Source organism: Salmo salar, chromosome 17, assembly GCF_965601325.2.
Source record: "Salmo salar chromosome 17, fSalSal1, whole genome shotgun sequence".
NCBI lineage: Eukaryota > Metazoa > Chordata > Actinopteri > Salmoniformes > Salmonidae > Salmo > Salmo salar.
Genome location: NC_138307.1, coordinates 79,521,796 through 79,547,099, shown reverse-complemented (window position 1 = coordinate 79,547,099; position 25,304 = coordinate 79,521,796). Strand labels below are relative to the sequence as shown.

Below are 25,304 nucleotides of genomic sequence, written 5' to 3'. Positions count from 1 at the left end.
CTGATAAATGAGAGTGCTGTAGACGTCGTAGGGGATTACAGGTTGATAAATGAGAGTGCTGTAGACGTCGTAGGGGATTACAGGCTGATAAATGAGAGTGCTGTAGACGTCGTAGGGGATTACAGGTTGATAAATGAGAGTGCTGTAGATGTCGTAGTGAATTACAGGCTGATAAATGAGAGTGCTGTAGACGTCGTAGGGGATTACAGGTTGATAAATGAGAGTGCTGTAGACGTCGTAGGGGAATTACAAGTTCATAAATGAGAGTGCTGTAGACGTCGTAGTGAATTACAGGCTGATAAATGAGAGTGCTGTAGACGTCGTAGGGGATTACAGGCTGATAAATGAGAGTGCTGTAGATGTCGTAGTGAATTACAGGCTGATAAATGAGAGTGCTGTAGACGTCGTAGGGGATTACAGGCTGATAAATGAGAGTGCTGTAGACGTCGTAGTGAATTACAGGCTGATAAATGAGAGTGCTGTAGACGTCGTAGGGGATTACAGGTTGATAAATGAGAGTGCTGTAGACGTCGTAGGGGATTACAGGCTGATAAATGAGAGTGCTGTAGACGTCGTAGTGAATTACAGGCTGATAAATGAGAGTGCTGTAGACGTCGTAGGGGATTACAGGCTGATAAATGAGAGTGCTGTAGACGTCGTAGTGAATTACAGGCTGATAAATGAGAGTGCTGTAGACGTCGTAGTGAATTACAGGCTGATAAATGAGAGTGCTGTAGACGTCGTAGTGAATTACAGGCTGATAAATGAGAGTGCTGTAGACGTCGTAGGGGATTACAGGTTGATAAATGAGAGTGCTGTAGACGTCGTAGTGAATTACAGGCTGATAAATGAGAGTGCTGTAGACGTCGTAGGGGATTACAGGCTGATAAATGAGAGTGCTGTAGATGTCGTAGGGGATTACAGGCTGATAAATGAGAGTGCTGTAGACGTCGTAGGGGATTACAGGCTGATAAATGAGAGTGCTGTAGACGTCGTAGGGGATTACAGGCTGATAAATGAGAGTGCTGTAGACGTCGTAGTGAATTACAGGCTGATAAATGAGAGTGCTGTAGACGTCGTAGGGGATTACAGGCTGATAAATGAGAGTGCTGTAGACGTCGTAGGGGATTACAGGCTGATAAATGAGAGTGCTGTAGACGTCGTAGTGAATTACAGGTTGATAAATGAGAGTGCTGTAGACGTCGTAGTGAATTACAGGTTGATAAATGAGAGTGCTGTAGACGTCGTAGTGAATTACAGGTTGATAAATGAGAGTGCTGTAGACGTCGTAGTGAATTACAGGCTGATAAATGAGAGTGCTGTAGACGTCGTAGTGAATTACAGGTTGATAAATGAGAGTGCTGTAGACGTCGTAGTGAATTACAGGCTGATAAATGAGAGTGCTGTAGACGTCGTAGTGAATTACAGGTTGATAAATGAGAGTGCTGTAGACGTCGTAGTGAATTACAGGTTGATAAATGAGAGTGCTGTAGACGTCGTAGTGAATTACAGGCTGATAAATGAGAGTGCTGTAGACGTCGTAGTGAATTACAGGCTGATAAATGAGAGTGCTGTAGACGTCGTAGTGAATTACAGGTTGATAAATGAGAGTGCTGTAGACGTCGTAGTGAATTACAGGTCTGATAAATGAGAGTGCTGTAGACGTCGTAGTGAATTACAGGTTGATAAATGAGAGTGCTGTAGACGTCGTAGTGAATTACAGGCTTGATAAATGAGAGTGCTGTAGACGTCGTAGGGTGAATTACAGGTTGATAAATGAGAGTGCTGTAGACGTCGTAGTGAATTACAGGTCTGATAAATGAGAGTGCTGTAGACGTCGTAGTGAGGATTACAGGTTGATAAATGAGAGTGCTGTAGACGTCGTAGTGAATTACAGGTTGATAAATGAGAGTGCTGTAGACGTCGTAGTGAATTACAGGTTGATAAATGAGAGTGCTGTAGACCTGGTAAAACTCACCCGATAACGACAGAAAGGAGACACGTAGTAATAGTTGCTGGAATCACCAAACTTGATTCTGTGCTTGCAGGTTTTGGTCTGGCCACTAAGGGCACACTTTCTGTGAGGAGAGACAAGAAACAGAGAGATAGTGGTAAGAAAGAGGTCCAGTATTACCCTGAAAACAGATGAATGTCTAATCATCTAATGCTCAACATAACAGCACGTTGAAAGACTAGGCCTAGCCAGCCTAACTGGACTGCTCATGTTTAAGGAATGGAAAGAGGGATGGAGGAGAGACAAAACAGTGCAGATGGAAGGAAAGGAGTGGGTGAGGAGGGAGGGAGGGAGGGATGGAGAGAAAACAGTGCAGATGGAAGGAAAGGAGTGGGTGGGGAGGGAGGGAGGGAGGGAGGGAGGGAGGGAGGGAGGGAGGGAGGGAGGGATGGAGAGAAAACAGTGCAGATGGAAGAAAAGGAGTGGGTGGGGAGGGAGGGAGGGAGGCAGGGAGGGAGGGAGGGAAAGTGAGAATTGACATGACTACCTCAGGCCTTCAACCACCCGTGTGAACGACAGAGAGAAATAACAGAAAAGAAAAGAAATGGAGAAATTATGAAAAAGAAGGCAGTCAGGAAAATACTACTGAACAGAGCTAGAAGAGAAGCATGCTGGAGAGACAGAGAGAGACACACAGAGTGAGGGGGAGAGACACACACAGAGTGAGGGGGAGAGACACACACAGAGTGAGGGGGAGAGACACACACAGAGTGAGGGGGAGAGACACACACAGAGTGAGGGGGAGAGACACACACAGAGTGAGGGGGAGAGACACACACAGAGACAGAGAGAGAGAGTGAGGGGGAGAGACACACACAGAGTGAGGGGGAGAGACACACACAGAGTGAGGGGAGAGACCACACAGAGTGAGGGGGAGAGACACACACAGAGTGAGGGGGAGAGACACACAGAGTGAGGGGGAGAGACACACACAGAGTGAGGGGGAGAGACACACACAGAGTGAGGGGGAGAGACACACACAGAGTGAGGGGGAGAGACACACACAGAGTGAGGGGGAGAGACACACACAGAGTGAGGGGGAGAGACACACACAGAGTGAGGGGGAGAGACACACACAGAGTGAGGGGGAGAGACACACACAGAGTGAGGGGGAGAGACACACACAGAGTGAGGGGGAGAGACACACAGAGTGAGGGGGAGAGACACACAGAGTGAGGGGGAGAGACACACAGAGTGAGGGGGAGAGACACACACAGAGTGAGGCGGAGAGACACACAGAGTGAGGGGGAGAGACACACACAGAGTGAGGGGGAGAGACACACACAGAGTGAGGGGGAGAGACACACACAGAGTGAGGGGGAGAGACACACACAGAGTGAGGGGAGAGACACACAGAGTGAGGGGGAGAGACACACAGAGTGAGGGGGAGAGACACACACAGAGTGAGGGGGAGAGACACACACAGAGTGAGGGGGAGAGACACACACAGAGTGAGGGGGAGAGACACACACAGAGTGAGGGGGAGAGACACACACAGAGTGAGGGGGAGAGACACACACAGAGTGAGGGGGAGAGACACACACAGAGTGAGGGGGAGAGACACACACAGAGTGAGGGGGAGAGACACACACAGAGTGAGGGGGAGAGACACACACAGAGTGAGGGGGAGAGACACACACAGAGTGAGGGGGAGAGACACACACAGAGTGAGGGGGAGAGACACACACAGAGTGAGGGGGAGAGACACACAGAGTGAGGGGGAGAGACACACACGAGTGAGGGGGAGAGACACACACAGAGTGAGGGGGAGAGACACACACAGAGTGAGGGGGAGAGACACACACAGAGTGAGGGGGAGAGACACACACAGAGTGAGGGGGAGAGACACACACAGAGTGAGGGGGAGAGACACACACAGAGTGAGGGGGAGAGACACACACAGAGTGAGGGGGAGAGACACACACAGAGTGAGGGGGAGAGACACACAGAGTGAGGGGGAGAGACACACACAGAGTGAGGGGGAGAGACACACAGAGTGAGGGGGAGACCCGAGGGGGGGGCACACACAGAGTGAGGGGGAGAGACACACACAGAGTGAGGGGGAGAGACACACACAGAGTGAGGGGGAGAGACACACACAGAGTGAGGGGGAGAGACACACACAGAGTGAGGGGGAGAGACACACACAGAGTGAGGGGGAGAGACACACACAGAGTGAGGGGGAGAGACACACACAGAGTGAGGGGAGAGACACACACAGAGTGAGGGGAGAGACACACACAGAGTGAGGGGGAGAGACACACAGAGTGAGGGGGAGAGACACACAGAGTGAGGGGGAGAGACACACAGAGTGAGGGGGAGAGACACACACAGAGTGAGGGGGAGAGACACACACAGAGTGAGGGGGAGAGACACACACAGAGTGAGGGGGAGAGACACACACAGAGTGAGGGGAGAGACACACAGAGTGAGGGGGAGAGACACACACAGAGTGAGGGGGAGAGACACACACAGAGTGAGGGGGAGAGACACACAGAGTGAGGGGGAGAGACACACAGAGTGAGGGGGAGAGACACACAGAGTGAGGGGGAGAGACACACACAGAGTGAGGGGGAGAGACACACACAGAGTGAGGGGGAGAGACACACAGAGTGAGGGGGAGAGACACACACAGAGTGAGGGGGAGAGACACACACAGAGTGAGGGGGAGAGACACACACAGAGTGAGGGGGAGAGACACACAGAGTGAGGGGGAGAGACACACACAGAGTGAGGGGGAGAGACACACAGAGTGAGGGGGAGAGACACACACAGAGTGAGGGGGAGAGACACACACAGAGTGAGGGGGAGAGACACACAGAGTGAGGGGGAGAGACACACACAGAGTGAGGGGGAGAGACACACACACAGAGTGAGGGGGAGAGACACACACAGAGTGAGGGGGAGAGACACACACAGAGTGAGGGGGAGAGACACACACAGAGTGAGGGGGAGAGACACACACAGAGTGAGGGGGAGAGACACACACAGAGTGAGGGGGAGAGACACACACAGAGTGAGGGGGAGAGACACACACAGAGTGAGGGGGAGAGACACACACAGAGTGAGGGGGAGAGACACACACAGAGTGAGGGGGAGAGACACACAGAGTGAGGGGGAGAGACACACACAGAGTGAGGGGGAGAGAACACACAGAGTGAGGGGGAGAGACACACACAGAGTGAGGGGGAGAGACACACACAGAGTGAGGGGGAGAGACACACACAGAGTGAGGGGGAGAGACACACACAGAGTGAGGGGGAGAGACACACACAGAGTGAGGGGGAGAGACACACACAGAGTGAGGGGGAGAGACACACACAGAGTGAGGGGGAGAGACACACACAGAGTGAGGGGGAGAGACACACACAGAGTGAGGGGGAGAGACACACACAGAGTGAGGGGGAGAGACACACACAGAGTGAGGGGGAGAGACACACACAGAGTGAGGGGGAGAGACACACAGAGTGAGGGGGAGAGCACACACAGAGTGAGGGGGAGAGACACACACAGAGTGAGGGGGAGAGACACACACAGAGTGAGGGGGAGAGACACACACAGAGTGAGGGGGAGAGACACACACAGAGTGAGGGGGAGAGACACACACAGAGTGAGGGGGAGAGACACACACAGAGTGAGGGGGAGAGACACACACAGAGTGAGGGGGAGAGACACACACAGAGTGAGGGGGAGAGACACACACAGAGTGAGGGGGAGAGACACACACAGAGTGAGGGGGAGAGACACACAGAGTGAGGGGGAGAGACACACAGAGTGAGGGGGAGAGACACACAGAGTGAGGGGGAGAGACACACAGAGTGAGGGGGAGAGACACACAGAGTGAGGGGGAGAGACACACACAGAGTGAGGGGGAGAGACACACAGAGTGAGGGGGAGAGACACACAGAGTGAGGGGGAGAGACACACAGAGTGAGGGGGAGAGACACACAGAGTGAGGGGGAGAGACACACAGAGTGAGGGGGAGAGACACACACAGAGTGAGGGGGAGAGACACACACAGAGTGAGGGGGAGAGACAGACACACAGTGAGGGGGAGAGACACACACAGAGTGAGGGGGAGAGACAGACACACAGTGAGGGGGAGAGAGACACACAGAGTGAGGGGGAGAGACACACACACAGTGAGGGGGAGAGACACACACAGAGTGAGGGGGAGAGACAGACACACAGTGAGGGGGAGAGACACACACAGAGTGAGGGGGAGAGACAGACACACAGTGAGGGGGAGAGAGACACACAGAGTGAGGGGGAGAGAGACACACAGAGGGGGAGAGACAGACACACAGTGAGGGGGAGAGACACACAGTGAGGGGGAGAGACATATTGAGGAAGAATGAAAGAAATGGTGAGAGAGCAGGGTGGAATCAGAATGAATGAGGTCTTTGGGTAAACACATTGTATTCCCCTCACACAGACACCGAACCACTGAGAACAAAAACATCATTCCCCCAATTCTCTCTGCTTCCTCCCAACTTGAACAAATAATCTCCTTTAATCCACCCAATATTCTAACCAAGGCCAGAGACATTATCAGGAAGTAAATTGTCAGCGGTGGATTCTGATTGGTCACGGTTGGGTGAGGAAGGAGGATAGCAGTTTCAGTACATTGTAATCCCCCCCTAGGATCCTAGAGAGATGATTACTGAGTCATATTGTAGACAGAGCAGAAGGAGAGCATATTAAACACAGAGATACTTTTCTATATATAGTGTATGTGGACACCCCTTAAAATCAGTGGATTCAGCTATTTCAACCACACCCGTTGCTGACAGGTGTAGAAAACTGAGCACACCGCCATGCAATCTCCATAGACAAACATTGGTAGTAGAATGGCCTTACTGAAGAGCTCAGTGACTTTCAAAGTGGCACAGTCATAGGATGCCACCTTTTCAACAAGTCAATTCGTCAAATGTCTGCCCTGCTAGAGCTGCCCAGGTCAACTGTAAGTGCTGTTATTGTGAAGTGGAAACGTTTAGGAGAAACACAGTGGTAGGCCACACCAGCTCACAAGAAAGGGACCGTCGAGAGCTGAAGTGGGTAGCGCGTTAAAAAAAAAGTCTGTCCTTGGGTGCATCACTCTCTACCGAATTCCAAACTGCCTCTGGAAGCAACATCATCACAAGAACTGTTCGTCAGGAGCTTCATGAAATGGGTTTCCATGGTCGAGCAGCCGCACACAAGCCCAAAATGTGCAATGCCTGAATGCATAGTGCTCTTTCCTGTTTCAGCATAACAATGCCCCCGTGCACAAAGAGAGGTACATACAGAAATAGTTTGTCGAGATCGGTGTGGAAGAACTTGACTGGCCTGCACAGAGTCCTGACCTCAACCCCATCAAACACCTTTGGGATGAATTGGAAAGCCGACTGCGAGTCAGGCCTAATCGCCCAACATCAGTGCCCGACCTCACTAACGCTCTTGTTGCTGAATGAAAGTCCCCCATAGCAATGTTCCAACATCTAGTGGAAAGCCTTCCCAGAAGAGTGGAGACTGTTATAGCAGCAATGTTCCAACATCTAGTGGAAAGACTTCCCAGAAGAGTGGAGGCTGTTATAGCAGCAATGTTCCATCATCTAGTGGAAAGACTTCCCAGAAGAGTGGAGGCTGTTATAGCAGCAATGTTCCAACATCTAGTGGAAAGCCTTCCCAGAAGAGTGGAGGCTGTTATAGCAGCAATGTTCCAACATCTAGTGGAAAGCCTTCCCAGAAGAGTGGAGGCTGTTATAGCAGCAATGTTCCAACATCTAGTGGAAAGACTTCCCAGAAGAGTGGAGGCTGTTAGCAGCACCTACATATTAATGCCTATGATTTTGGAATGAGACGTTCGACTAGCAGGTGTCCACATACTTTTGGTCATGTAGTGTAAGTCGAGGAGCATGTTGTTAGAATGTGAGGCATATTAAACAGAGGGAACAGTGGAGGAACATGTTAGAATGTGAGGCATATTAAACAGAGGGAACAGTGGAGGAACATGTTAGAATGTGAGACATATTAAACAGAGGGAACATGGAGAACAGTGGAGGAACATGTTAGAATGTGAGGCATATTAAACAGAGGGAACATGGAGAACAGTGGAGGAACATGTTAGAATGTGAGGCATATTAAACAGAGGGAACATGGAGAACAGTGGAGGAACATGTTAGAATGTGAGGCATATTAAACAGAGGGAACATGGAGAACAGTGGAGGAACATGTTAGAATGTGAGGCATATTAAACAGAGGGAACATGGAGAACAGTGGAGGAACATGTTAGAATGTGAGGCATATTAAACAGAGGGAACATGGAGAACAGTGGAGGAACATGTTAGAATGTGAGGCATATTAAACAGAGGGAACATGGAGAACAGTGGAGGAACATGTTAGAATGTGAGGCATATTAAACAGAGGGAACATGGAGAACAGTGGAGGAACATGTTAGAATGTGAGGCATATTAAACAGAGGGAACATGGAGAACAGTGGAGGAACATGTTAGAATGTGAGGCATATTAAACAGAGGGAACAGTGGAGGAACATGTTAGAATGTGAGGCATATTAAACAGAGGGAACATGGAGAACAGTGGAGGAACATGTTAGAATGTGAGACATATTAAACAGAGGGAACAGTGGAGGAACATGTTAGAATGTGAGGCATATTAAACAGAGGGAACATGGAGAACAGTGGAGGAACATGTTAGAATGTGAGGCATATTAAACAGAGGGAACATGGAGAACAGTGGAGGAACATGTTAGAATGTGAGGCATATTAAACAGAGGGAACAGTGGAGGAACATGTTAGAATGTGAGGCATATTAAACAGAGGGAACAGTGGAGGAACATGTTAGAATGTGAGGCATATTAAACAGAGGGAACATGGAGAACAGTGGAGGAACATGTTAGAATGTGAGGCATATTAAACAGAGGGAACAGTGGAGGAACATGTTAGAATGTGAGGCATATTAAACAGAGGGAACATGGAGAACAGTGGAGGAACATGTTAGAATGTGAGGCATATTAAACAGAGGGAACATGGAGAACAGTGGAGGAACATGTTAGAATGTGAGGCATATTAAACAGAGGGAACATGGAGAACAGTGGAGGAACATGTTAGAATGTGAGGCATATTAAACAGAGGGAACAGTGGAGGAACAGTGGGAGGCAACAGGGCTGGGCGTGGGGCTGAGAATGTGAGGCATATTAAACAGAGGGAACAGTGGAGGAACATGTTAGAATGTGAGGCATATTAAACAGAGGGAACAGGGGCTGGAGGAGGCACAGGGGCGTGGGGCTGTAGAATGTGAGGCATATTAAACAGAGGGAACATGGAGAACAGTGGAGGAACATGTTAGAATGTGAGGCATATTAAACAGAGGGAACATGGAGAACAGTGGAGGAACATGTTAGAATGTGAGGCATATTAAACAGAGGGAACAGTGGAGGAACATGTTAGAATGTGAGGCATATTAAACAGAGGGAACATGGAGAACAGTGGAGGAACATGTTAGAATGTGAGGCATATTAAACAGAGGGAACATGGAGAACAGTGGAGGAACATGTTAGAATGTGAGCATATTAAACAGAGGGAACAGTGGAGGAACATGTTAGAATGTGAGGCATATTAAACAGAGGGAACAGTGGAGGAACATGTTAGAATGTGAGGCATATTAAACAGAGGGAACATGGAGAACAGTGGAGGAACATGTTAGAATGTGAGGCATATTAAACAGAGGGAACAGTGGAGGAACATGTTAGAATGTGAGGCATATTAAACAGAGGGAACATGGAGAACAGTGGAGGAACATGTTAGAATGTGAGGCATATTAAACAGAGGGAACATGGAGAACAGTGGAGGAACATGTTAGAATGTGAGGCATATTAAACAGAGGGAACATGGAGAACAGTGGAGGAACATGTTAGAATGTGAGGCATATTAAACAGAGGGAACAGTGGAGGAACATGTTAGAATGTGAGGCATATTAAACAGAGGGAACATGGAGAACAGTGGAGGAACATGTTAGAATGTGAGGCATATTAAACAGAGGGAACAGTGGAGGAACATGTTAGAATGTGAGGCATATTAAACAGAGGGAACAGTGGAGGAACATGTTAGAATGTGACTGAGGCACATACAGAAAATAGCAGTGAACAAAATGAAGAGCTGAAGAGAAAACGGTAGGGTGAATGAATGATATAGACAACTGTATGATGGTTACTGATAATTCCTGTCAACTTTGCAGAGAATTGCACATCTTTCATCTGTCTGTCTATAGTAGTAGTAGTAGTAGTAGTAGTAGTAGTAGTAGTAGTAGTAGTAGTAGTAGTAGTAGTAGTAGTAGTAGTAGTACCAGCCTACTCACTACAAACCCTGCACCCTGAATTTTTGTAAACAATGAGCAGCGGTAGTCGCTAGTGTGTTAGCTGGGGTAGTCGTTAGTGTGTTAGCTGGGGTAGTCGTTAGTGTGTTAGCTGGGGTAGTCGTTAGTGTGTTAGCTGGGGTAGTCGTTAGTGTGTTAGCTGGGGTAGTCGTTAGTGTGTTAGCTGGGGTAGTCGTTAGTGTGTTAGCTGGGGTAGTCGTTGGTGTGTTAGCTGGGGTAGTCGTTGGTGTGTTAGCTGGGGTAGTCGTTGGTGTGTTAGCTGGGGTAGTCGTTGGTGTGTTAGCTGGGGTAGTCGTTGGTGTGTTAGCCTGTTGGGGATAGGGGGCAGTATTTGCACGGCTGGATAAAAAAACGTACCCGATTTAATCTGGTTACTACACCTGCCCAGTAACTAGAATATGCATATAATTATTGGCTTTGGATAGAAAACACCCTAAAGTTTCTAAAACTGTTTGAATGGTGTCTGTGAGTATAACAGAACTCCTATGGCAGGCCAAAACCTGAGAAGATTTCAAGCAGGAAGTGGCCTGTCTGAGAAGTAGTGTTTCATCTTGGCTCTTTTTATTGAAGACTCAGGATCTGTGCAATAACGTGACACTTCCTACGTCTTCCATAGGGTCTCAGAGCCCGGGAAAACGTTGAACGATATCGAGGCAGGCTCTGGCTGAAACACTTTATCGCTTTTGGCAAGTGGCCACTCAGAGTACTATGGGCTTAGGCGCGTGCCCGCTTCGACCGAATGGTTTGTTTTCCTTTGTCTGTTTATCTAAACGCAGATTCCCGGTCGGAATATTATCGCTTTTTTATGAGAAAAATGGCATAAAAATTGATTTTAAACAGCGGTTGACATGCTTCGAAATATTGTAATGGAATATTTAGAATTTTTTGGTCACGAATTGCGCCATGCTCGTCACCCTTATTTAGCCTTTAGGATAGTGTCTAGAACGCACGAACAAAACGCCGCTGTTTGGATATAACGATGGATTATTTTGGACCAAACCAACATTTGTTATTGAAGTAGAAGTCCTGGGAGTGCATTCTGACGAAGACAACAAAGGTAAGAACATTTTTCTTATAGTAAATCTGACTTTGATGAGTGCTAAACCTGCTGGGTGTCTAAATAGCTAGCCCTGTGATGCCGGGCTATCTACTGAGAATATTGCAAAATGTGCTTTCACCAAAAAGCTATTTTAAAATCGGACATATCGAGTGCATAGAGGAGTTCTGTATCTATAATTCTTAAAATAATTGTTATGCTTTTTGTGAACGTTTATCGTGAGTAATTTAGTAAATTCACCGGCAGTGTTCGGTGGGAATGCTAGTCACATGCTAGTCACATGCAAATGTAAAAAGCTGGTTTTTGATATAAATATGAACTTGATTGAACAAAACATGCATGTATTGTATAACATAATGTCCTAAGATTGTCATCTGAGGAAGATCATCAAAGGTTAGTTCTACATTTAGCTGTCTTCTGGGTTTATGTTACATTATATGCTAGCTTGAAAAATGGGTGTCTGATTATTTCTGGCTGGGTAGTCTGCTGACATAATCTAATGTTTTGCTTTCGTTGTAAAGCCTTTTTGAAATCGGACAGTGTGGTTAGATTAACGAGAGTCTTGTCTTTAAAATGGTGTAAAATAGTCATATTTTTGAAAAATTGAAGTAATAGCATATCTAAGGATTTGAATAACGCGCCACAGGATTCAACTGGCTGTTGAGTAGGTGGGACGCAAGCGTCCCACCTAGCCCATAGAGGTTAGCTGGGGTAGTCGTTAGTGTGTTAGCTGGGGTAGTCGTTAGTGTGTTAGCTGGGGTAGTCGTTTGCTGGGGTAGTCGTTTGCGTGTTAGCTGGGGTAGTCGTTTGCTGGGGTAGTCGTTTGCGTGTGAGCTGGGCTAGTCGTCAGCGTGTGAGCTGGGCTAGTCGTCAGCGTGTGAGCTGGGCTAGTCGTCAGCGTGTGAGCTGGGCTAGTCGTCAGCGTGTGAGCTGGGCTAGTCGTCAGCGTGTGAGCTGGGCTAGTCGTCAGCGTGTGAGCTGGGCTAGTCGTCAGCGTGTGAACTGGGGTAGTCGTCAGCGTGTGAACTGGGGTAGTCGTCAGCGTGTGAACTGGGGTAGTCGTCAGCGTGTGAACTGGGGTAGTCGTCAGCGTGTGAGCTGGGGTAGTCGTCAGCGTGTGAGCTGGGGTAGTCGTCAGCGTGTGAGCTGGGGTAGTCGTCAGCGTGTTAGCTGGGGTAGTCGTCAGCGTGTTAGCTGGGGTAGTCGTTAGCTGGGCTAGTCGTCAGCGTGTGAGCTGGGCTAGTCGTCAGCGTGTGAGCTGGGCTAGTCGTCAGCGTGTGAGCTGGGCTAGTCGTCAGCGTGTGAGCTGGGCTAGTCGTCAGCGTGTGAGCTGGGCTAGTCGTCAGCGTGTGAGCTGGGCTAGTCGTCAGCGTGTGAGCTGGGCTAGTCGTCAGCGTGTGAGCTGGGCTAGTCGTCAGCGTGTGAGCTGGGGTAGTCGTCAGCGTGTGAACTGGGGTAGTCGTCAGCGTGTGAACTGGGGTAGTCGTCAGCGTGTGAGCTGGGGTAGTCGTCAGCGTGTGAGCTGGGGTAGTCGTCAGCGTGTGAGCTGGGGTAGTCGTCAGCGTGTTAGCTGGGGTAGTCGTCAGCGTGTTAGCTGGGGTAGTCGTCAGCGTGTTAGCTGGGGTAGTCGTCAGCGTGTTAGCTGGGGTAGTCGTCAGCGTGTTAACTGGGGTAGTCGTCAGCGTGTTAACTGGGGTAGTCGTCAGCGTGTTAACTGGGGTAGTCGTCAGCGTGTTAACTGGGGTAGTCGTCAGCGTGTTAGCTGGGGTAGTCGTCAGCGTGTTAGCTGGGGTAGTCGTCAGCGTGTTAACTGGGGTAGTCGTCAGCGTGTTAGCTGGGGTAGTCGTCAGCGTGTTAGCTGGGGTAGTCGTCAGCGTGTTAACTGGGGTAGTCGTCAGCGTGTTAACTGGGGTAGTCGTCAGCGTGTTAACTGGGGTAGTCGTCAGCGTGTTAGCTGGGGTAGTCGTCAGCGTGTTAACTGGGGTAGTCGTCAGCGTGTTAGCTGGGGTAGTCGTCAGCGTGTTAACTGGGGTAGTCGTCAGCGTGTTAACTGGGGTAGTCGTCAGCGTGTTAGCTGGGGTAGTCGTCAGCGTGTTAACTGGGGTAGTCGTCAGCGTGTTAACTGGGGTAGTCGTCAGCGTGTGAGCTGGGGTAGTCGTCAGCGTGTTAACTGGGGTAGTCGTCAGCGTGTTAACTGGGGTAGTCGTCAGCGTGTTAACTGGGGTAGTCGTCAGCGTGTTAACTGGGGTAGTCGTCAGCGTGTTAACTGGGGTAGTCGTCAGCGTGTTAACTGGGGTAGTCGTCAGCGTGTTAACTGGGGTAGTCGTCAGCGTGTGAGCTGGGGTAGTCGTCAGCGTGTTAACTGGGGTAGTCGTCAGCGTGTTAACTGGGGTAGTCGTCAGCGTGTTAACTGGGGTAGTCGTCAGCGTGTTAGCTGGGGTAGTCGTCAGCGTGTTAGCTGGGGTAGTCGTCAGAGTGTTAACTGGGGTAGTTGTAGTGTACTCACTTTGGTCCTCCACACTCCACAGCAGAGGCCTTGACGACAGGCAGCGTCTGGAAGCCCACCGGCTCCACACTGAGCGTGTTCCTCTCCACTGCCTCCAAGATGGCCGACCCCAGCTACAGGAGAGGTTAGAGGTCAGGTTGAAAGTGCTCTAAGGCAGGAAGCCCACCGTAAGTCCACAGCCTCCAAGATGAGGTCAGATGTTAGGGGTCAGGGTGAAAGTACAGTATATGTATAGACAGTACCGCTTCAGTTACTTCTAGTTTTATTCAACATTTCTAAATACTTCTTTCAGTAAGTGTCAGTTTTTCTCAACTCTCAGTACCTCTATTCTGCCACAAGAGGACAGTGTAACAGATCAGTCTATTCAGAGTACAGAATAGTGTTGCAGGGTATACCGAAACTTCTGTACTTTTTAGACTGTTCTGGGCTGCATTAGCTTCACAGTCCCCACTCATGCTGCACAGACACTGACACGCTTGAATAATGCCACACAGACCGTAATAAAATTGTTCATTACGGTTCGCAAAACAATGTCCATACAGGCCAGAAAACATTTACAATGCAGGACAATACCGGTAGCGTCCAGGTTTAAATGTAGGCTAACTTTCCTTACTAGACTACAGCTGAATTCACTACCCTAGCACTTTGTGATAACATCCAAGCCATAATGCAAAATACGCTGATTTCAAAGCTGATTGTCACCAAAAACGTTATTAATTGACTTAGTCTCCCTCGCAGCACCACAATCTAAATTCCCTCCTTTGCCTCCTGGTTTCCACAGCCACATTCTGCCTCACAAATTACACTCATTTATTAAAGAGACAGCGCTATAAAGAAGAGATTGCATTTTTCTATGCAAATGTTGTTAATCAGTACAATAAAATATGTTCTCTTAGCAGTTGCCAATAAGTCCTAAATGGAAGGGATTGTTTGTCATCTGTAGCCTCATGAAATCAGCCAAAACAAGCTGAATAACTCAATGAATACACACACTCCTATTGAATAATATGCATTCACCTGTATCGTAAATAGACCTAAGTCTTGATTTACCCAGTTAACCAATAGAGATGTACCATTCAAATAAATGATTAGCATTATGTTGTTATGGAGTCAGATTGGTAAAAGTCTAATTGATTGTATGATTGTATCATTTATTCATTACTACATACAAGGCTGTCCTCCGAAAAATGTTGACGTAAAACATTTCAAATGTAACGATATTGAACTCAAAAGCTGAGTTTACCTGTCTGGATCAAGTGCCATTCTGTAACTTTGGCTAATACACCTTTTCTTTGTGTGCTATAGTTTTGGTATCAAGTATTGTGATGCAATAGAGTATCGTGATAGTAAAGCTGGTATTGGGTTGAAAGTTCAAATGGTGGTATGGTGACAACACTAGTACAGAATACTAATGATAACACGAGAGGCAGCTGTTAGTTCTGGTGATAGAGGACACCATCATCTAATAGCAGACTCAGTTATAACAGCTCCAGTCAGACATTATACTGGCTCCCTGCCGGAATACACAGACTCAGTTATAACAGCTCCAGTCAGACATTATACTGGCTCCCTGCCGGAATACACAGACTCAGTTATAACAGCTCCAGTCAGACATTATACTGGCTCCCTGCCGGAATACACAGACTCAGTTATAACAGCTCCAGTCAGACATTATACTGGCTCCCTGCTGGAATACACAGACTCAGTTATAACAGCTCCAGTCAGACATTATACTGGCTCCCTGCTGGAATACACAGACTCAGTTATAACAGCTCCAGTCAGACATTATACTGGCTCCCTGCCGGAATACACAGACTCAGTTATAACAGCTCCAGTCAGACATTATACTGGCTCCCTGCTGGAATACACAGACTCAGTTATAACAGCTCCAGTCAGACATTATACTGGCTCCCTGCTGGAATACACAGACTCAGTTATAACAGCTCCAGTCAGACATTATACTGGCTCCCTGCTGGAATACACAGACTCAGTTATAACAGCTCCAGTCAGACATTATACTGGCTCCCTGCTGGAATACACAGACTCAGTTATAACAGCTCCAGTCAGACATTATACTGGCTCCCTGCCGGAATACACAGACTCAGTTATAACAGCTCCAGTCAGACATTATACTGGCTCCCTGCCGGAATACACAGACTCAGTTATAACAGCTCCAGTCAGACATTATACTGGCTCCCTGCCGGAATACACAGACTCAGTTATAACAGCTCCAGTCAGACATTATACTGGCTCCCTGCCGGAATACACAGACTCAGTTATAACAGCTCCAGTCAGACATTATACTGGCTCCCTGCCGGAATACACAGACTCAGTTATAACAGCTCCAGTCAGACATTATACTGGCTCCCTGCCGGAATACACAGACTCAGTTATAACAGCTCCAGTCAGACATTATACTGGCTCCCTGCCGGAATACACAGACTCAGTTATAACAGCTCCAGTCAGACATTATACTGGCTCCCTGCCGGAATACACAGACTCAGTTATAACAGCTCCAGTCAGACATTATACTGGCTCCCTGCCGGAATACACAGACTCAGTTATAACAGCTCCAGTCAGACATTATACTGGCTCCCTGCCGGAATACACAGACTCAGTTATAACAGCTCCAGTCAGACATTATACTGGCTCCCTGCCGGAATACACAGACTCAGTTATAACAGCTCCAGTCAGACATTATACTGGCTCCCTGCCGGAATACACAGACTCAGTTATAACAGCTCCAGTCAGACATTATACTGGCTCCCTGCCGGAATACACAGACTCAGTTATAACAGCTCCAGTCAGACATTATACTGGCTCCCTGCTGGAATACACAGACTCAGTTATAACAGCTCCAGTCAGACATTATACTGGCTCCCTGCCGGAATACACAGACTCAGTTATAACAGCTCCAGTCAGACATTATACTGGCTCCCTGCCGGAATACACAGACTCAGTTATAACAGCTCCAGTCAGACATTATACTGGCTCCCTGCTGGAATACACAGACTCAGTTATAACAGCTCCAGTCAGACATTATACTGGCTCCCTGCCGGAATACACAGACTCAGTTATAACAGCTCCAGTCAGACATTATACTGGCTCCCTGCCGGAATACACAGACTCAGTTATAACAGCTCCAGTCAGACATTATACTGGCTCCCTGCTGGAATACACAGACTCAGTTATAACAGCTCCAGTCAGACATTATAGTGGCTCCCTGCTGGAATACACAGACTCAGTTATAACAGCTCCAGTCAGACATTATACTGGCTCCCTGCCGGAATACACAGACTCAGTTATAACAGCTCCAGTCAGACATTATACTGGCTCCCTGCCGGAATACACAGACTCAGTTATAACAGCTCCAGTCAGACATTATACTGGCTCCCTGCTGGAATACACAGACTCAGTTATAACAGCTCCAGTCAGACATTATACTGGCTCCCTGCTGGAATACACAGACTCAGTTATAACAGCTCCAGTCAGACATTATACTGGCTCCCTGCTGGAATACACAGACTCAGTTATAACAGCTCCAGTCAGACATTATACTGGCTCCCTGCTGGAATACACAGACTCAGTTATAACAGCTCCAGTCAGACATTATACTGGCTCCCTGCCGGAATACACAGACTCAGTTATAACAGCTCCAGTCAGACATTATACTGGCTCCCTGCCGGAATACACAGACTCAGTTATAACAGCTCCAGTCAGACATTATACTGGCTCCCTGCCGGAATACACAGACTCAGTTATAACAGCTCCAGTCAGACATTATACTGGCTCCCTGCCGGAATACACAGACTCAGTTATAACAGCTCCAGTCAGACATTATACTGGCTCCCTGCCGGAATACACAGACTCAGTTATAACAGCTCCAGTCAGACATTATACTGGCTCCCTGCCGGAATACACAGACTCAGTTATAACAGCTCCAGTCAGACATTATACTGGCTCCCTGCCGGAATACACAGACTCAGTTATAACAGCTCCAGTCAGACATTATACTGGCTCCCTGCCGGAATACACAGACTCAGTTATAACAGCTCCAGTCAGACATTATACTGGCTCCCTGCTGGAATACACAGACTCAGTTATAACAGCTCCAGTCAGACATTATACTGGCTCCCTGCCGGAATACACAGACTCAGTTATAACAGCTCCAGTCAGACATTATACTGGCTCCCTGCCGGAATACACAGACTCAGTTATAAAAGCTCCAGTCAGACATTATACTGGCTCCCTGCCGGAATACACAGACTCAGTTATAACAGCTCCAGTCAGACATTATACTGGCTCCCTGCCGGAATACACAGACTCAGTTATAACAGCTCCAGTCAGACATTATACTGGCTCCCTGCCGGAATACACAGACTCAGTTATAACAGCTCCAGTCAGACATTATACTGGCTCCCTGCTGGAATACGGATACGACCACAGGTACAAAGGAGTGAAAGAAGTTCAGACTGGTGAGTCCATCCGGTCACTACGGAAGCCCAGAGGGTACTTGGTGAAACCAGACAAAACAGAGAGCACTTTGTAAAACAATGTTAACAGCTAGATTCATTTAGGATTTTGAATGAGTTTTCTTCATCATAGAGCTGATGACATGCAGGACACAGAATAGGCCTTTATGAACTATCATACATCCTTCACTGGGCATTACTGTACCACACTCCTGGAGGAGGTGAGGCGTGTGCCTCACTCCTGGAGGAGGTGAGGCGTGTGCCTCACTCCTGGAGGAGGTGAGGCGTGTGCCTCACTCCTGGAGGAGGTGAGGCGTGTGCCTCACTCCTGGAGGAGGTGTGGCGTGTGCCTCACTCCTGGAGGAGGTGAGGCGTGTGCCTCACTCCTGGAGGAGGTGAGGCGTGTGCCTCACTCCTGGAGGAGGTGTGGCGTGTGCCTCACTCCTGGAGGAGGTGTGGCGTGTGCCTCACTCCTGGAGGAGGTGTGGCGTGTGCCTCACTCCTGGAGGAGGTGTGGCGTGTGCCTCACTCCTGGAGGAGGTGTGGCGTGTGCCTCACTCCTGGAGGAGGTGTGGCGTGTGCCTCACTCCTGGAGGAGGTGTGGCGTGTGCCTCACTCCTGGAGGAGGTGTGGCGTGTGCCTCACTCCTGGAGGAGGTGTGGCGTGTGCCTCACTCCTGGAGGAGGTGTGGCGTGTGCCTCACTCCTGGAGGAGGTGTGGCGTGTGCCTCACTCCTGGAGGAGGTGTGGCGTGTGCCTCACTCCTGGAGGAGGTGTGGCGTGTGCCTCACTCCTGGAGGAGGTGTGGTGTGTGCCTCACTCCTGGAGGAGGTGTGGCGTGTGCCTCACTCCTGGAGGTGGTGTGGTGTGTACCTCACTCCTGGAGGTGGTGTGGTGTGTACCTCACTCTTGGAGAAGGTGAGACAGGGGTAGATGTCCTCGCTGTAGACTCTCTCCAAGAAGGAGCTGTTCCTCTCCAGACTGGGCTCCTCCTTCCACAACTTAAACTCACTAAACAGCAGACTGTCCAGCTGAAGAGAAGTAGGGGGTGGAGGAAGAGGAGTAGGGGGTGGAGGAAGAGGAGTAGGGGGTGGATGAAGAGGAGTAGGGGGTGGAGGAAGAGGAGTAGGGGGTGGAGGAAGAGGAGTAGGGGTGGAGGAAGAGGAGTAGGGGGTGGAGGAAGAGGAGTAGGGGGTGGAGGAAGAGGAGTAGAGGAAGAGGAGTAGAGGGTGGAGGAAGAGGAGTAGGGGGTGGAGGAAGAGGAATAGGGGGTGGAGGAAGAGGAGTAGGGGGTGGAGGAAGAGGAGTAGGGGGTGGAGGAAGAGGAGTAGGGGGTGGAGGAAGAGGAGTAGGGGGTGGAGGAAGAGGAGTAGGGGGTGGAGGAAGAGGAGTAGGGGGTGGAGGAAGAGGAGTAGAGGAAGAGGAGTAGGGGGTGGAGGAAGAGGAATAGGGGGTGGAGGAAGAGGAGTAGGGGTGCAGGAAGAAGAGTAGGGGGTGGAGGAAGAAGAGTAGGGGGTGGAGGAAGAAGAGTAGGGGGTGGAGGAAGAAGAGTAGGGGTGGAGGAAGAGGAGTAGGGGTGGAGGAAGAGGAGTAGGGGGTGGAGGAAGAGGAGTAGGGGGTGGAGGAAGAGGAGTAGGGGTGGAGGAAGAAGAGTAGAGGGTGGAGGAAGAGGAGTAGGGGTGGAGGAAGAAGAGTAGGGGTGGAGGAAGAGGAGTAGGGGGTGGAGGAAGAGGAGTAGGGGGTGGAGGAAGAGGAGTAGGGGGTGGAGGAAGAGGAGTAGGGGTGGAGGAAGAGGAGTAGGGGTGGAGGAAGAGGAGTAGGGGTGGAGGAAGAGGAGTAGGGGGTGGAGGAAGAAGAGTAGGGGTGCAGGAAGAAGAGTAGGGGTGGAGGAAGAGGAGTAGGGGGTGGAGGAAGAAGAGTAGGGGGTGGAGGAAGAGGAGTAGGGGGTGGAGGAAGAGGAGTAGGGAGTGGAGGAAGAGGAGTAGGGGGTGGAGGAAGAGGAGTAGGGGGTGGAGGAAGAGGAGTAGGGGGTGGAGGAAGAGGAGTAGGGGTGGAGGAAGAGGAGTAGGGGTGGAGGAAGAGGAGTAGGGGGTGGAGGAAGAGGAGTAGGGGGTGGAGGAAGAGGAGTAGGGGGTGGAGGAAGAGGAGTAGAGGGTGGAGGAAGAGGAGTAGGGGTGGAGGAAGAGGAGTAGGGGTGGAGGAAGAGGAGTAGGGGTGGAGGAAGAGGAGTAGGGGGTGGAGGAAGAAGAGTAGGGGTGCAGGAAGAAGAGTAGGGGTGGAGGAAGAGGAGTAGGGGGTGGAGGAAGAAGAGTAGGGGGTGGAGGAAGAGGAGTAGGGGGTGGAGGAAGAGGAGTAGGGAGTGGAGGAAGAGGAGTAGGGGGTGGAGGAAGAGGAGTAGGGGGTGGAGGAAGAGGAGTAGGGGTGGAGGAAGAGGAGTAGGGGTGCAGGAAGAAGAGTAGGGGTGCAGGAAGAAGAGTAGGGGTGGAGGAAGAGGAGTAGGGGTGGAGGAAGAGGAGTAGGGGGTGGAGGAAGAAGAGTAGGGGTGGAGGAAGAGGAGTAGAGGGTGCAGGAAGAAGAGTAGAGGGTGGAGGAAGAGGAGTAGGGGGTGGAGGAAGAGGAGTAGGGGTGCAGGAAGAGGAGTAGGGGGTGGAGGAAGAGGAGTAGAGGTGGAGGAAGAAGAGTAGGGGGTGGAGGAAGAAGAGTAGGGGTGGAGGAAGAGGAGTAGGGGTGGAGGAAGAGGAGTAGGGGTGGAGGAAGAGGAGTAGGGGGTGGAGGAAGAGGAGTAGGGGTGGAGGAAGAGGAGTAGGGGGTGGAGGAAGAAGAGTAGGGGTGCAGGAAGAGGAGTAGGGGGTGGAGGAAGAGGAGTAGGGGTGCAGGAAGAGGAGTAGGGGGTGGAGGAAGAGGAGTAGAGGGTGGAGGAAGAGGAGTAGGGGGTGGAGGAAGAGGAGTAGGGGGTGGAGGAAGAGGAGTAGGGGGTGGATGAAGAGGAGTAGGGGGTGGAGGAAGAGGAGTAGGGGGTGGAGGAAGAGGAGTAGGGGGTGGAGGAAGAGGAGTAGGGGGTGGAGGAAGAGGAGTAGGGGGTGGAGGAAGAGGAGTAGGGGGTGGAGGAAGAGGAATAGGGGGTGGAGGAAGAGGAGTAGGGGGTGGAGGAAGAGCAGTAGGGGTGGAGGAAGAGGAGGAGGAGCAAAGTAGACACTTTAATGTCACACACATAGCTCAACAACATAACTTACACACACCAACAGACCACATCCAGATCCCCTCTTCAGCCTCCTCCAGGAAGATAGTTATGGATGATTCATTCCTGCTGCATTACAGTGCTCACAGCTCTCAGTTTCACTCCTATTCATGCATGATAACTACTAATAGTCCAGCTTCATGAGGGTCCCTGCAAACAGCGAGAGAGGAAGGGTGGGTGGGTGGGTGGATGGATGGAGAGACAGAGAGAGAGACAGACAGAGAGAGACAGACAGAGACAGAGACAGAGAGAGAAAGGGGAGAGAGAGAGAGCTAGAGAGAGGAAGGGGAGAGAGAGAGCTAGAGAGAGGAAGGGGAGAGGGAGAGAGCTAGAGAGAGGAAGGTTAGAGGGAGAGAGCTAGAGAGAGGAAGGGGAGAGAGAGAGCTAGAGAGAGGAAGGTTAGAGGGAGAGAGCTAGAGAGAGGAAGGGGAGAGAGAGAGCTAGAGAGAGGAAGGTTAGAGAGAGAGAGCTAGAGAGAGGAAGGGGAGAGAGAGAGCTAGAGAGAGGAAGGGGAGAGGGAGAGAGCTAGAGAGAGGAAGGGGAGAGAGAGAGCTAGAGAGAGGAAGGGGAGAGGGAGAGAGCTAGAGAGAGGAAGGGGAGAGGGAGAGAGCTAGAGAGAGGAAGGGGAGAGGGAGAGAGCTAGAGAGAGGAAGGGGAGAGGGAGAGAGCTAGAGAGAGGAAGGGGAGAGGAAGGGGAGAGAGAGCGAGAGAGGAAGGGGGGAGAGAGAGAGAGAGGAAGGGGGGAGAGAGAGAGAGAGGGAGAGGAAGGAGGAAATAGGTAGAATAATACCCCTAACCCTCAGCAGCAGAGAGAAGATGAGGAGAGAGCAGTAAAGGAGAAGGCTGATGGATGTGATTTAACTCTGGGTAAGGTTTCACTGACCCACAGACATTACCGTATGAGAGAGAGTCAGGGAGGGAGGAAGGGAGGGAGCAGGGGAGAGACGGGGGAGAGAAAGAGATATCGGGAGGGAGAGACAGAGACAGAGAGAGGGTCTGTGAGCTTTTTCAATGTACAGGTGTGGCTGAAATCTGGTGTCAACAGTAACAGGGGCAGACAGGGAAAGTGGCCAAAGAAACCATGACTAAAAAGCTCCTACAGTAGAAAAATCTATTCATGACATGCATTATTTCTGATGATATCACACTGGGCAGGTCTCAAACTTACTGTAACACTGTCACCTACAGTAGGAACACTGAGGTCATGGTCATTAACTGCTTTCGCCTCCACTGCATATTTTGAACCTGTATTTAACTAGGCAAGTCAGTTAAGAACAAATTGTTACTTACAATGACGGCCTACAGGGGAAAAGTGGGTTAACTGCCTTGTTCCGGGGCAGAAGGACAGATTTTAACTTGTCTGCTCGGGGATTCGAACCAGCAACCTTTGGGATCTATAGACCTACTCCATTTCCAAATAGGCAGTTTAACACAAAGAACACATGGTTCCTTACGGTTGACCTGGATATTCTATACCCAGCAACTAAACATACAGTAGTTCTGTCTGCAGAGGCATGTTTCTGTCATCTTTAACTCATACAGTGAGGGAAAAAAGTATTTGATCCCCTGCTGATTTTGTACGTTTGCCCACTGACAAAGAAATTATCAGTCTATAATTTTAATGGTGGGTTTATTTGAACAGTGAGAGACAGAATAACAACAAAAAAATCCAGAAAAACGCATGTCAAAAATGTTATAAATTGATTTGCATTTTAATGAGGGAAATATGTGTGTGTGTGTGTGTGTGTGTGTGTGTGTGTGTGTGTGTGTGTGTGTGTGTGTGTTACGTCCGTGTGTGTGTTACCTCTCTGCAGTCTCGTATGATGGGCTGTGTGGCACTCAGGTCCTGCCCGCTGCCCAGCATGGCGCTGCTGGTACTCTTGTTGCGGCCGTGGCCCTTCTTGAAGGGGGCCTTGGAGCCCCCAGGAAGGTCGTGACAGGGGGAGGTGGGGGACGTGGACAGGACCAAGGTCTTCAGGGCAGACACCTCCGCCTGGAGCACATCAATCTGGGGGGGAACATCACACAAAAATAACCCATACAGATACAGGTCTATCTTCTGTCTCATCTCACACCGTTCTAACAGAGAGAGGAGTGGAACAGCTTTACACAGTCTCACACCGTTCTAACAGAGAGGAGTGGAACAGCTTTACACAGTCTCACCGTTCTAACAGAGAGAGGAGTGGAACAGCTTTACACAGTCTCACACCGTTCTAACAGAGAGGAGTGGAACAGCCTTACACAGTCTCACACCGTTCTAACAGAGAGGAGTGGAACAGCCTTACACAGTCTCACACCGTTCTAACAGAGAGAGGAGTGGAACAGGTTTACACAGTCTCACACCGTTCTAACAGAGAGAGGAGTGGAACAGGTTTACACAGTCTCACACCGTTCTAACAGAGAGAGGAGTGGAACAGGTTTACACAGTCTCACACCGTTCTAACAGAGAGAGGTGTGGAACAGCTTTACACAGTCTCACCGTTCTAACAGAGAGAGGAGTGGAACAGCTTTACACAGTCTCACACCGTTCTAACAGAGAGAGGAGTGGAACAGCTTTACACAGTCTCACACCGTTCTAACAGAGAGAGGAGTGGAACAGCTTTACACAGTCTCACACCGTTCTAACAGAGAGAGGAGTGGAACAGCTTTACACAGTCTCTCACCGTTCTAACAGAGAGAGGAGTGGAACAGCTTTACACAGTCTCACACCGTTCTAACAGAGAGAGGAGTGGAACAGCTTTACACAGTCTCACACCGTTCTAACAGAGAGAGGAGTGGAACAGCTTTACACAGTCTCACACCATCGTCTCACACTGTATCTCACGGTCCAGAAATCTATTCGTTTCGTGTTTTAAAATGTGCCTTACTCTATCAAGGTCGACTGATAGGGTACGATCTACAGGACTGTTACCGTCAGACTGATATATGATCTACAGGACTGTTACCGTCAGACTGATATATGATCTACAGGACCGTTACCGTCAGACTGATATATGATCTACAGGACCGTTACCGTCAGACTGATATATGATCTACAGGACTGTTACCGTCAGACTGATATATGATCTACAGGACCGTTACCGTCAGACTGATATATGATCTACAGGACCGTTACCGTCAGACTGATATATGATCTACAGGACCGTTACCGTCAGACTGATATATGATCTACAGGACCGTTACCGTCAGACTGATATATGATCTACAGGACCGTTACCGTCAGACTGATATATGATCTACAGGACTGTTACCGTCAGACTGATATATGATCTACAGGACTGTTACCGTCAGACTGATATATGATCTACAGGACTGTTACCGTCAGACTGATATATGATCTACAGGACTGTTACCGTCAGACTGATATATGATCTACAGGACTGTTACCGTCAGACTGATATATGATCTACAGGACTGTTACCGTCAGACTGATATATGATCTACAGGACCGTTACCGTCAGACTGATATATGATCTACAGGACTGTTACCGTCAGACTGATATATGATCTACAGGACTGTTACCGTCAGACTGATATATGATCTACAGGACTGTTACCGTCAGACTGATATATGATCTACAGGACTGTTACCGTCAGACTGATAGGGTACGATCTACAGGACCGTTACCGTCAGACTGATATATG

At 49.5% G+C, this 25,304-nt stretch overlaps 1 protein-coding gene across 5 annotated transcripts in view; it reads right to left on the bottom strand.

Moving 5' to 3' along the window:
- The window catches only part of LOC106595282 (rab-3A-interacting protein), a 94,069-nt gene that overhangs the window by 9,156 nt on the left and 59,609 nt on the right, over positions 1-25,304 (bottom strand). For all 5 annotated transcript variants that reach the window (XM_082964224.1, XM_082964227.1, XM_082964228.1 and 2 more), the window contains 4 exons: positions 23,464-23,667; positions 19,324-19,452; positions 13,951-14,063; positions 1,979-2,078 (listed from right to left, as the gene is read on the bottom strand). In XM_082964224.1, coding sequence (XP_082820350.1) covers positions 1,979-2,078; positions 13,951-14,063; positions 19,324-19,452; positions 23,464-23,667 — 546 coding nt within the window. The remainder of the gene's footprint in view (positions 1-1,978; positions 2,079-13,950; positions 14,064-19,323; positions 19,453-23,463; positions 23,668-25,304) is intronic.